The sequence below is a fragment of the Macaca thibetana genome, chromosome X (assembly GCF_024542745.1).
Source record: "Macaca thibetana thibetana isolate TM-01 chromosome X, ASM2454274v1, whole genome shotgun sequence".
NCBI lineage: Eukaryota > Metazoa > Chordata > Mammalia > Primates > Cercopithecidae > Macaca > Macaca thibetana.
Window position 1 is genome coordinate 36,091,514 of NC_065598.1, and position 14,270 is coordinate 36,105,783.

The following is a 14,270-nucleotide window of genomic DNA, read 5'->3' on the forward strand; positions in this document are numbered from 1 at the left end:
CATTTAATACATTATGTTTTTATTAGATTTACTTTTATGTTTATCTGTTTCTCCTGTCAGATTGTGAAATCCTAGAATCTTAAGAGCTTTTCTCACATGTTTTTGTCTATTCTTTGACATCTTATGCATGATATGAGCCTTGTCGTTGTTTAACTGAATTGAAAATATACCTAAAGAAACAAAAGTCACTTTTAACTTGCTTCACTTACACTTAGAGATCTGGGCTTATATTAAGTGTCCCACTTTACGAAGAATACTGTTGAACTAAATTTTGTCTAGAGGAGGATATGCATGGAGGTGAGTTGTTGTAACCCCCATTATATGAGTAATCATTGAGGAACTAAAAATAACAAACCTAGGTAAGAGAGTTTTTGAACATCTGTGGAGGGGTGGGACCCAGTTGTTTTTATAAATTCACAAAATTGTCGTTAGTGAAATAGGAGGCCTCAGTCTGTGCTACTAATAAGAATGTATCTGATGTATCTGATGGGTAAATATGAAGGAGTACAGGTTTCAACTCGAGAAAAACACGTTCTCAAATGCTGGTCAGCGGTGGAATGGTTTCCTCCCAAGGCAATGAATTTCTCAACACTGAAAGCATTAGTGCGGGGGACATTGGTCATCTCTCAATAAAAGAGGACTCCACTGTTTTTCTGAAATGTGTTTATACTGTTTTCCACCAATTAAATAAAAATAATGAAATGACCAAATTCAATCCTTGGATTTTTTCCTCAAAAGTATAGTCTAAATACATAATGCTGTCTTTTGTGTTTTGGAGGTGAAAGTTAAGAAAATTGCATTTAAATAAAAATAATTAAATAAAAATAATGAAATGACCAAATTCAATCCTTGGATTTTTTCCTCAAAAGTATAGTCTAAATACATAATGCTGTCTTTTGTGTTTTGGAGGTGAAAGTTAAGAAAATTGCATTCTAATTTTACTGTTTGTTCACAGACTCTTATGCTCTTTCATATTTCAAAGTTGAGGAAGCCTAAGACCGTTTCATACATAACAGAAGTGAGCCTTCCAGAATATTTTTATATCCCCGAGAAAATCTACATTCCTCAGGTTCCAGAACCTCAAGTAATTAAACTTTCAAAAACAAAAGGTAATCAGTGATGTGCGGCCTGAAAATCTAACAGTGTTCCAGGAATGGCGATGTATTCACTTCACAGTTGAGGCAAAAAGAGATTACACTTTTACTGACAAAGTGTTCATAATATAATTGAAGAGTTTCAGTGAAGTAAATACCAGTTATTGAATGATGCTTTGCATTATATATAATCAACATATTACATCACAGTAATCGAAATTATGTACTGAATTTGGGTGCTAAATTACTGGTACCAAAACTTGCAGGCTTACAAATTTGTTAAAGGTTAGTAATCTGATAGATAATAAGTGCACTTTGAGGAAGGTGAGTTCTTGCTTTGAGAGTGAACTTGGTTACAGAAGTTGTGCTGAAGTTGAGGCTTAGGCTGCCTCTAAAAGAAAGGAAAAATGTTGATGGTTAGAGGTTATCAGAGGAGAAGAATGTGTTATATATGAGTAACTTATCTTTGATCTGGAGCAGGATTTTTATTGAGTACTGTACTTATTTTTGATCTCCTGGTGCCCCTTTATTCTGTTGCCATGATCAATAAGGTTTAATCCAAATTTAATATGAATATTGATACACTAACGTTACTAAATACAAGTGATAAGACTTAAACAAGTGACTACATATTTTTAACTATTCAAAATTACCTTTCTTTTTCATTTCAGTTCTTTTCAAACAACTGGATAATGGTAGGAATGTAATTTATTCACTAAGGCTATTTCTAGAATGCTCCATAATTCCAGTATCATGGATTTTCACTTATGCTTTTGCTAAATTTAGTCTTGTTAAATCTTCATTTGTTATTCTAGTATGGATCTGTGTTGGCTACAAAATATTTGTAAGCCTGAAAGGGTGATTACAATGTATAAATTACAAGATGGTCTGTTTGCTTTCCCTCCCTAGGAAAACTGAGATCCCAGACTCAAATGCTAAGTGGCCATGCAAGTAACAAGGAATTAAGAGTTAGGTCTGGTCAAGGTAACAGGGATGATAGATCCTATGGTGAACTAGAGAGTAGATGCCCTGTCTAAACATTCACATTCAAAAAGTAAAAATAAAAATAACCTGAGCCAGCCAAACAACTGCAGGGGGATATTTGCTTACCAGCAATCAGTCAGAGACCTTTCGTCATAAGTCATTGTCTTTTTAAAATCTTTATTAACTTCAGCTTTTCAATGTGCTATTAGGACTTTAAATGAATAACTTGTTTTAGTAACTTTTTAATCCCTTTTGAGATAACTGGATAAAGCCGTGTCTACTTTAAAACACAGAGAGAATTGTGAATGTATTTTTTCAGCCATTCATTCATCGACAATGTTGAGCATCAATTTCCCTAGGCAAAAAGATAAAAATTGCCTTATTCTTTCCTTTGGTGGACTCACAGATAAGTAGCTCTTATAATAAAATAAGTGTTATATATAGACACGTATAGAATGTGTTTGTAAATAAAATTAAGAATTAATTCAGTTGACTGTATACGATAATTCAAATTTTAAAGCATTTCACTTTGAGAAAATGTATAACCAAGGATACGCAGAATAGAATTGACTTAAAACTTGAAGTATAGCCTTATTAAACACTCATGAAGACTGTCTCATATTTAAATAGTTTTTAATTGTAAGTAAGTGTGAAATTATTTACATTTAAAAATCTGTTCAATCAGATATTTTTCTAAGGCTGGTTTTTTCTTTCATATCAATTATTGATTATCCATTTTGGTAAGATGATTACTGTCAAAATATGAAAAAATAAAATGGCAAACAATTTTGAATGATCATGATAAAACTTTTAAATGTATTTGGCCTATCATGGTTTATGTCTAACTCAATTTTCTGTGCAACTGAGATTATAAAGGGATCTTTTCATCCTATGTTTCTGTTTTCACTGTCTTAAACAGGCACTTAAATGAAGTAAGTTTAAGAAGAAAGATATTAGGAAACTTTCAAAAGTAGGATATTATAACTCAGTATAGTAACAAATCAAATAAAAGGCATGCCCTAAACTCTGTGCATTCTGCTGTTCAGAGGTGGACTTGAATAATAAAAAAGGAATGGGATGCAAGCATTGTAACTTTAATAAATGGAATTCTATTAGAATTTGTGCCTTAGAAGATTAGAGTTACGTGTTTAGAAAACATATTTTTATGGTATAAACTGATTTTAGGAGAATGAACAAGCAAATTCCTGACAATAAATATGGCAATATGGAAATAAAACTTTTTTTTTTTTTTTGGTGTCATGGAGAAACAAACAAATGACAATAATTTATCTGGAGAACCAGGGATAGCCCAGTGTTCCCCTAGCTGCAGAAGATGGGTAGAAGTAGGGCCATATTTATGATCACTGAAGTTCTAAACTCATCAAAAGAAGCTAGTTTTAAGATATTAAAAAAGTGGCTTTCTTTCTTCTCCTATTAATGTTGTCAATCAGTCTTTACTGAAACATTTAGTGATTTTAGGGACAGATTTACTGTGATACCAAAGGAGCAGAAGCTTTATGACTCTTTACTTTTTTGACCTCCTTTCCTAGTCCCTGTTCCTACTTTTATATTTCTAATTTTACATTAATTGCTCTTTTAGAAGGCCCCTCCCACAAACTGTGACAACCTCATGCGTCAGAAAACTCAGAATTGAACCTGGGTGTAGATATTGACTTACAATCCCTTCCACATGTGGTTCCCGGGATGTTGAAATTTACGGACAGGCAGAGCTTTATTGGCCTTAAACAGCATAGCTAAGCAGGAGACCTGCTATGTTTCCACTAGCGATTATCCAAATCACTTCCCCAATATACAGGGTCCTATATGAGCAATATTTGCAAAGCACTCAAACAAAATGCTCTGGGCTGGTTTTGCTGATCACTTAATGTGGAGCTCAAAACCCTCATTCCTAAGTGTTATGACTTCAGTTGCTAGTATTTTGTATTGCTACAATTTCTTCTGCTCCTTCTCTCTTGGGAGAACAAGAAGAAATTAGATTAATTCAAAATATTGATCTAAATATTGATCTTCTAATGTGACAGACATGTTAGAAGAGCATATTGTAGGAGCACTGTTATCCTTCTCTCCCTTCTCCCACCTTATTCTAATTTCCCTAATTTTAAAATATTCACTAATAATTAGCAGTTAAACTGGTGACTGAAATACCAGTAAATCATCCATGACAACTTTTTAATATGTAATATAATTATAAATATGTAGAAAATATTTATTATCAATAACTAATACTATATGTACAGTCATACCTCAGTATGCACAATGGATTTGTTCCAAAACCACCCATGTATACTCAAATCCACTCATACTCAAGTTCCACAACGGATCTGGGAGAACTCACTGATGAGAAAACTCAGCCCTGGGTGTACACAGGTTCATGGCCCATGGACACTGCATTTTCTATCTGCATTTGGTTGGAAAAATCTCTGCATGTAAGTGCACCCATGCAGTTCAAATACATGTTGTTCATAGGTCAACTGCAGTTCTCATTTTACAAAGATTAAATACATTAATAGCTAAATTACTTTTCAGCCTCAAAATAAAATTGAAAATTTGTGAAAAAATGAAATTAAATTAATCCTTAAAACTTATAAAATAGGTGAGGTGCGGTGGCTCATGCCTGTAATCCCAGCACTTTGGGAGGCCGAGATGGGTGGATCACCTGAGGTCAGGAGTTTGAGACCAGTGTGGCCAACATGGTGAAACCCCATCTCTACTAAAAATACAAAAATCAGCCTGGCGTGGTGGTGGGTGCCTGTAATCCCAGCAACTTGGGAGGCTGAGGCAGGAGAATTGCTAGAACCTGGGAGGCAGAGGTTGCAGTGAGCCGAGATCACACCATTGCACTTCAGCCTGGGCAACAAGAGTGAAACTCTGTTCCCCCCAAAAAATAAAAACAAATAAAAAAGCAAAAACAAAAAACTTATAAAATATACTTCAAAAATAAGCTCTACATTCTGTTATATGGAGTAACCACAAGTACATTTCAAACAGGATAAAAAATTAATTTTATTTAACAGAATATCAAATTAAATGTTAGTTTTAATGATGTAAGCTGACTTTAATTGGAACAAATCTATTATACTTTATTGTTAGCATTGCCAAAACTTACCTAATATTAAAAGTAAGATTGAGTTAATTTTTCTCAAAATACCAAGGGCTCAGCTTGTGCTATTATATTTGTCACATTTGTTTTTGGCAAAAACTCTTCAAATTTGCAAAACAAATTTAAAACTGAATTTCTTTAACTCACTTAGAAATATAATTTATATGTATCTTTCAGATAGGATTGCCACAATTGTCAAGCATCCTGTCCAAATATGGTCTATATAAGAATGTGATAGGGCCAGGCTCAGTGGCTCACGCCTGTAGTCCCAGCAGTTTGGGAGGGTGAGGCAGGCAGATCATGAGGTCAGGAGATCAAGACTATCCTGGCTAACACGGTTAAACCCCGTCTCTACTAAAAATACAAAAAAATTAGCCAGACGTGGTGGCGGGCACCTGTAGTCCCAGCTACTTGGGAGGCTGAGGCAGGAGAATGGCATGAACCCGGGAGGCAGAGCTTGTGGAGAGCTGAGATCGCACCACTGCACTCCAGCCTGGGCGACAGAGCGAGACTCCATCTCAAAAAAAAAAAAAAAAAAAAAAAAAAAAAAAGAATGTGATTAGATTCTGGAAGAAAATCAGTAATTCATATACTACATTTAAATCTTATAAGATCGAAAAATAAATTTTTTAGAAAACCCAAATTAGCAAGAGCAATGAAATGACAACTCTGTTTTTGGTCTTTAAATTTAATTATAAGTGTAATAAATTTTATTATAGTCTATCTTCCTAGAAGAGTTGCAAAAATAACCATAAAGGATAATACTTGTCATTTGAATTTACATCAAGTAAAAAATAAAAGGATCTTCACCTGTGCTCACACTCCTGATCTCTATTCCTCTATGTATTTTGATTTTAAGCTTTGTTGAGATATCATTCACATACCATACAATTGACAGATTTAAAATGTACAATTCAATAGTTTTCAGTATATTTATAAATATCTGTAGTCATTAACACAATCAATTTTAGAACACTTTTATGGTCTCAGAAAGAAACCCAGTACTCTTTAGATATCATGCCCCTCCATCATCCACCATCCCATCATCCTTAAGCAGTCACTAATCTAATGTCTATCTCTATAGAAGTGCCTATTTTGGAGATCTCCTGTAAAATGAATCGTATGTTATATTTTCTGACTGGCTTCTTCACTTAGCAGTATGCCATTTCTTGTAATGATCAAATAATATTCCATTTTGTGACTATGCCCTACTTTGTTTATCCATTCATCAGTTAATGGACATTTGGGTTGTTTCTACCTTTTAGCTACCATGAATAATGCTGCTATCAACATTTGTGTACAAGGTTTTATGCAGACATATGTTTTTATTTATCTTGGATATATGTCTGTGAGTAGAAGTGTTGGATCATATGGGTAATCCTATGTTTAACCATTTGAAAAACTGCCAAAATTTTTTCCAAAGTGGCTGCACCATCTTACATTCCCACCAACAGCGTATGAGGATTCTAATTATTCCACATCATAGACCTGTTATTGTCTGACTTCTTGATTCTAGCCATCCTAGTGAGTGGAAGTGGTGTCTTATTGAGGTTTTCATTGCCATTTTCCTGATGAATAATGATGTTGAGCACTTTTCCATGTGCTTATTTGCCATTTGTATACCTTATTTGTATAAATGTCTATTCAGATTTTTTTACCCACTTTAAAAATTGAGTTGTCTTTTCATCATTGAGTTGCAAGTGTTCTTTCTGTATTTCAGATACAATATCTTATCAGATAGATACACGATTTGCAAGTATTTTCTCCCATTCTGTGAGTTGTCTTTTTACTCTCTTGATAGCATCCTTTGAAGCACAGGAGTTTTTTGATTTCAGTGAAGTCCAGTTTAACTGTTTTTGTTGTTCTTGTTGCTCTTGCTTTTGATCATATCTAAGAAACCATTGCCAAATGTGACGTCATGAAGATTTATCCTTATGTTTCTTCTAAGACTTTTATGGCTTTAGCTCTCACATTTAGGTCTTTTATCCATTTTATGTTAATATCTGTATATCCTGTGAGAACTTCATTCCTTTGCATGTGGCTACCAAGTCATCTTAGCAGCATTTGTTGAAAACACTACTCTTTCCACATTGAATGATCTTGGCACCTTTGTTGAAAATCAGTTGACCCTCTCACAGCCATTGCAGTACATTGATCTCCACAGAGACAGTGCCAGGGCAAGTGAGAGCCAGGCAGGCACTGGGCGTTTCTGTGCCTCACTGAAGAAAAGTAAGTAAAGATGGGCAAAGGAGACCCTAGGAAGCCAAGAGGCAAAATGTCATCATGCATTTTTTGTGCAAACTTATCAGGAGGAGCACAAGAAGAAACAACTAGATGCTTCAGTCAGTTTCTCCGAGTTTTCTAAGAACTGCTCAGAGAGGTGGAAGACCATGTCTGTTAAAGAGAAAGGAAAATTTGAAGACATGGCAAAGGCAGACAAGGCCTGTTATGAAAGAGAGATGAAAATATGTCCCTATTAAGGGGGAAACAAAAAAGAATTTCAAGGATCTCAATGCACCTAAGATGCCTCCTTCAGCCTTTTTTCTGTTCTGCTCTGAGTATCGCCCAAAAATCAAAGGAGAACATCCGTCCAGTCCACTAGTGATATTGCAAAGAAACTGGGAGGGATGTGGAATAACACCGCTGCAGATGACAAGCAGCCTTATGAAAAGAAGGCTGCGAAGCTGAAGACAAAATACAAAAAGGATATTGCTGCATATCAAGCTAAAGGAAAGCCTGATGCAGCAAAAAAGGGAGTTGTAAAGGCTGAAAAAAGTAAGAAAAAGAAGGAAGAGGAGGAAGATGAAGAAGATGAGGATCAGGGGGAGGAAGAAGAAGAAGATGATGATGATGAATAAGTTGGTTCTACTGTAGTTTTTTTTTTTCTTGTCTATAAAGCATTTAATCCCCTTGTACACAACTCACTCCTTTTAAAGAAAAAAATTGAAATGTAAGGCTGTATAACATTTGTTTGTAAACTGTACAGTCTTTTTTTGTGTGTGTATAATTAACACACTACTGAATGTGTCTTTAGAAAGTCCTGTTCTGGTGGTATTTTCAATAGCTACTAACCTTGCCTAGTAGAATATGGGGGTTGTAAATTGTCATGGAAATTTAAATCAGGTTCTTGTTAGTGCACAGCACAAATTAGTTATATATGGGGATGGTAGTTTTTTCTTTTTCAATTGTGATGCATCTAACACGAAAGAATTGCTCTGTTAACTGAATATCACTCTAATTGCAAAAAAGAAACAGTTGCAGCTGTTTTATTGACATTCTGAATGCTTCTAAATAAATACAATTTTTGAAATAAAAAAATCAATTGATGATAGATACACAGTTTATTTCTGTATTCTTTACTTTATCCCATTGGTCTTCATGTCTGTCCTCATGCCAGTCCCAAACTGGTCTAATTACTATCGCTTTGTAGTAAGTTTTGAAATCAGAAAGTGTGCGTCCTGAAATATTTTTCTTTTTAAAAAGATTATTTTGCTTATTCCAGACCCTTCCCAACTGCTTATGGATTTTAGAATCTGCTTGTTGATTTATAAGAAGAAGCCTACTGGCCTTCTGAGAAGTATTGCATTGATTCTGTAGATAATTTGGGGAAGATTGTTATCTTAACAATATTGTCTTGAATCAGAAATTTGGAATGATTTTTTTTCATTTCTTTAGAAATTCTTTATTTTTTCAACGGGTTTTATATTTCTCAGAGTATAAGTTTTACACTTTTTAAAATATATTCTGATTTTATTCTTTTTGATAATATCTTAAAAACAATTGCTTTCTTAATTTCATGCTAAATTATTCATTGCAAATATACAGAAACACGATATTTTTGTATGTTGAAAGTATATCAGGGATAAGCAGAGCAAGATGGCAGATTACAAGGCTCCATGGATCATCCCCTCTGCAAGGACACCAATTTAAAAACTATACACAGCCAGGAGCAGTGGCTCATCATGCTTGTAATCCGAGCACTTTGGGAGGCCAAGGTGGGCAGATTGCTTGAGACCAGGAGTTCGAGACTAGCCTGGCCAACATGGCAAAACCCCGTCTCTACTAAAAACACAAAAATTAGATGGGCATGGTGGCACAAGCCTGTGATCCCAGCTACTTGGGAGGCTGAAACACGAGAATTGCTTGAACCTGGGAGGCGGAGGGTGCAATGAGCCAGGATCATGCCACTGCATCGAAAGTGAGGTATTGAAACCTCCAACTATTATTATTATATATTATTATTAAAAAGCCTATTTCTCTCTTTAATTCTGTCAGTGTGTGTTTTATATATTTGAGGATTACATTTTATGGTCATATATGTTTCTAATTGCTGTATGTTCTTAAATAATGGAATCTTTCATCATTCTATAATGACATTCTTTGGCTCTTTTAACATTTTTTGACTTAAAGTCCATTTGTAATTGTAGTATAGCCACTCCAGCTCACTTTTGGTTATTGTTTGCCAGTGGTCACCAACTCTGGATGTACATCAGTGGTACCTGGGTACCTGCAACAAAATACATATTCCAGGTCCAACTCTAGGCCTACTGAATTATTCTCAGGTTGGAAGTCGTCTAGGAACCTATATTATCAAAATTCTCCCTGCCCAGATCACTTGTGTAGTTAATCCTTATATTAGAATAAACTGGGGAACCACCACTTGCACAGCCTAATGCCACCATGGTACAACATCTCCATTTGTAAAAGGGAGAATGTTAGGCCCAGGAAATTTAAGTGTCTTCACAGACCATATAGGAGATCACATCAAGTCTCCTGAGTTAGCATTCAAGTCTACTAAGTAATTAGAGTAAGTATACTGAGTAAGCCTGCTAAATCTTCCTCTATTCTGTTTCCATTATGTTATGCTGCACAAAATGTGAAGTCACAATGCTGTTTATTTTTACTCTAGTAATTATCTTAGTTTGAATCCCCTAGAAAATAAAACCTTAAGCAATAACTAAATACGAATACTTTACTTGGGAGATGCAAATTTAGGGCACTGAGAGTGGAAAAATAAAAATAGAAACAAGGAAGGGAAGGATGGGAGGTAAAGCAATGCATGATACATGAGCTGTTGCCTCAGTATCCACAGCTTACCTCTGTGAATACAATCATGCATGGCTTAACAAAGGGGATACATACTGAGAAATGCTTTGTTAGGTGGTTTCATCTTTTTGTGAACATCACAGTGTACTTACACAAACTTAGATGGTATAGCCTACTAATCATCTAGGCTGTATGGTACAACCTATTGCTCTGAGGCTACAAACCTACACAACAAGTTAATGTACCAAATACTGTAAGCAATTGTAACACAAGGCTAAGCATTTGTGTAGCTAAACACATCTAAACCTAGAAAAGGTACAGTACAAATGGGGTATAAAATATTTTTAAAAAGATATACCTATACAGGGCACTTACCATGTATGGAACTTATAGGACTGGAAATTGCTCTAGGTGAGTCAGTGAATGAGTGGTGAGTGAATGCGAAGTCCTAGAAGATTACTGGCCATTCCTGTGGACTTTATAAACACTGTATACTTAGGCTACACTAAATTTATTTTTAAAAATTTTGTATAATAATAAATTAATCTTGGCTTACTGTAACTTTTTTGCTTTATAAACTTCTTAATATTTTTAAACTTGTTGACTCTTGTAATAAAACTTAGCTAAAACATATATAGCTGTACAAAAATATTTTCGTTCTTTATATCCTTATTCTATAAACTTTTTTATTTTAAACTTTATTTATTTATTTTACTTCTTAAACTTCTTTGTTAAAAACTAAGACACAAGCACACACATTACCCTAGGCCTACACAAGAGTCAGGATCATCAATATCACTATCTTCTACCTCCACATCTTGTCCCACACTGGAAGGTCTTTAGGAACAATCGCATGCATGGAGCTGTCATCTTCTATAATAACTATAATAACAATATTTTATTCTGGAATACCTCCTGAAGTAACTGCCTGAGACTATTTTACAGTTAATTTTTTTTTTCAAATAAGTAGAAGTACACCCTAAAATAACAAGGAAAAGTATAATATAATAAATACATAAATCAGCAACACAGTCTGGTCATTATTTGCCACGGCAAATAAATTCTGGTAATTTATTTCCATAAAGTTTTATGAACTGTACATAATTGTATGTGCTAAGCTTTTATACCACTGGCAGCTCGGTAGGTTTGTTTACACCAGCATCACCATATAATATGCATTGCAGCAGGACATTACGGCATCACTAGGCAATAGGAGTTCTTCATCTCCATTATAATCTTATGGGACCACCATCATATAGGCACCCAGTGGTTGACCAGATAGTGCATGACTGTATATGCATCAGATTGCTCAGCAGGTGTCTCTGCAAAGTACCCTTGAGCAATCAATGTGAGAGAGAAAAGAAAAGGAATTTTATCTGCATGTTTACCTCCTTGTCTCCTGTTCCTGTTTCCTAAACTTTACACCAGGGCCCTAGCATTTAAGGCAGCATTCTCTAGCTAAGGTGTCAAATACCATGCTCTGCCAAGGCAGAAGGAGCCTGAAACTGAGCATGGGGGCAGGTCTGCTTGGTTGTAAAGCAGCAGTCAAGGGGTTGGCTCTGTTGCTTCTGATGCAAGATATAGGTCACCCCCAAGGAGACGAACCTGGAAAAAAGACAAGTGGCTGAGATTGGTGGAGGTGGTGGCAGCAAAGGAATTGGAGGAAGCACATAAAACAACTGGAGGAAGCATATAAAATGTATCACACACAGAAATGTTGTCTGGTGGGATTCAATCAGAATGGTAGAAATATTACAGGGAAATATTAGGAAAAGTTATAGGGAGTAGTCACAAACCTTTTGGAAGGCTGAAAGGTTACATAGCTTGTAACAATTGAACAGGCTGAAGGCAGCCGATGCTTACCTTAGAGCATTAGGTCATAGGGTAAATACTAGGGACAATAGAGGCTTCCCCAGTTAAGTCTGTTTACCCTACCTCCAACTAACCTTTGAGCCAGATGGCCCTCTCCGGGGAAGGTCAACTAGAGATATTGCCCCCTAATGATATTTAACTTTAGACCACGGTACCTGAGCTTTAATCATTCTGAGAACTACTCTCTTAACCATGTTAATTATCCACAAGTGTGTTGACTCAGAGCTTCTGTTGTTAATTGTATACGAAATAAATGCCTGGAGTGTGAGCCGCTCAGGGCTGGCCGCAATGACAAACCTCTCTTGGTGTGCAGGCGGCTGGACACTCAGCAGGACTGGCAAAATAGAATATCTGTGTGTCAGTGTACGTTTTATTCATCCGTCGTTTGGGTCAGGGTCTGCGGGCCGACCCCCGCAGCTAGTGCCCTCTTGTGACAAGCAATTGTTATTTTAAAGAAGTCTACTAGTTACATTGTCAGTAGCGTTAAATGTAGAAAATTTCTGATTTCTTTCCCTTCCCCCTACCATCCCTGTTGATATGTTCCATCCCAGGTCCTGAGCCAGTTTCTATCTCAGGAGTGGGATCCAGAGGCCCATCTGTGCTGACCACCAGTCTCCCATGTCATACTTACAGTCTAGTGAGTACCAGTCTGATGCTGGATCTGTTAGCCCTGCCTCCTCATTTGCATTGTAACCACCCAATGGGTTCTCCTTGCCTGCTGCCTATTCAGAGCCAATTTATCAAAACAGGGGAATTGTAATAGAGATTGAGTTTAATTTATGCAGAGCTGGCTGTATGGGAGACTCAAGTTTTATTATTACTCAGATCAGTCTCCCCAAGAATTCAAGGATCAGAGTTTTTAAGGATAATTTGTCAGGTAAGGGCTGGAGAAGTGGGGATTGCTTATTGGTCAGGTCGGAGATGAAATCACAGGGGGTCAAAGCCATCCTCTTGCACTAAGTCGGTTCCTGGGTGGAGGCCACAAGACCAGATGAGCCAGTTTATCATCTGGCTCGTGGCAACTGATCCATCCAGGATACAGGGTCTACAAAATATCTCAAGCACCGATCTTGGACTTTACAATAGTGATGTTATCCCCAGGAGCAATTTGGGAAGGTTCAGACTCTTGCAGCCTCCGGTTGCATGACTCCTAAACCATAATTTCTAATGTTTTGTCTAATGTGTTAGTTCTGTAAAGGCAGTCTCGTCCCCAGGTGGGAAGGGGATTTGTTTGGGGAAAGAGCTGTTACCATCTTTGTTTCAAAGTTAAACTATAAGTTCCTCCCAGAGTTATTTTGGCTCATGCCCAGAAGTAAACAATGATGGCTTGGAGGTTAGAAGCAAGATGGACTCCGTTAGATAAGATTTCTTTCACTATCGTTATTTTCTCATTTATAATTTTTGCAAAGGTGGTTTTAGCACGATCAATCTTTGCGATACATTTATTTCTGTCACGTCTGTCCCAGCACTCAGGCATAGGTTTCTACTTTATTTCTTAAAAGCCTAGTTTGTTTCTGCCAGCTCCCTCCCTGGGTACTGGTACACTCTTCCTGCCATCCATCATTGTTCTGGATAGCCCTAGGCCCCTTAAACAGGAATCTTTCCCTCAACTTGGGATCCTGGGTCTTTAACTGTGGAGTTGGCTTCTTTTATACCAGCCTTACCCATTTCTTCTTTTCTCTGTGCGACTTGCCTTATTTAAGCTTGCTTCTTACCTAGATAAACCCTGTGATAACTGTTACTTGATAGATAGGCCTTTCTCTTGCTGCCCTCCCATACCTATCTTCTCATAGTCAGAGTCTGTACTTTGTCTAGTTGTAAATATATGTCCTGTGTACTTTGTTTAGTTATAAATATATGTCCTACTAACATTTTGGTTTTCTGCCCAATCCAAATTCTTTCCTCCTACTCTGCATGCACCAAACTACAATGACACTTGATTGTGTTCTATGTTATTTTTAAAAAATACACTTTAAGTCAAATAATGTAACATAACGGATTCAACATAATTGTAATATCCAAGACTGCATATATTCTTTGTCCTTATAGTTTTAATATATTTTCAGTTTGATAAATGACTCACTTTGCCTTTCATTGCTTTATATTTATAGACATAGAGCTGGCAAGTAAAAAAAAAGTGAACTTTAAAAAAG

General features: G+C 36.2%; 1 protein-coding gene and 1 pseudogene across 1 annotated transcript in view; both read left to right on the forward strand.

The window, feature by feature from the left end:
* Positions 1-14,270, forward strand: part of CFAP47 (cilia and flagella associated protein 47) — a 439,964-nt gene that overhangs the window by 258,374 nt on the left and 167,320 nt on the right. The window contains exon 45 of the mRNA XM_050776518.1: positions 956-1,109. Within this exon, the coding sequence (XP_050632475.1) occupies positions 956-1,109 (154 nt within the window). The remainder of the gene's footprint in view (positions 1-955; positions 1,110-14,270) is intronic.
* LOC126946351 (high mobility group protein B1-like) lies at positions 7,393-8,342 on the forward strand (annotated as a pseudogene).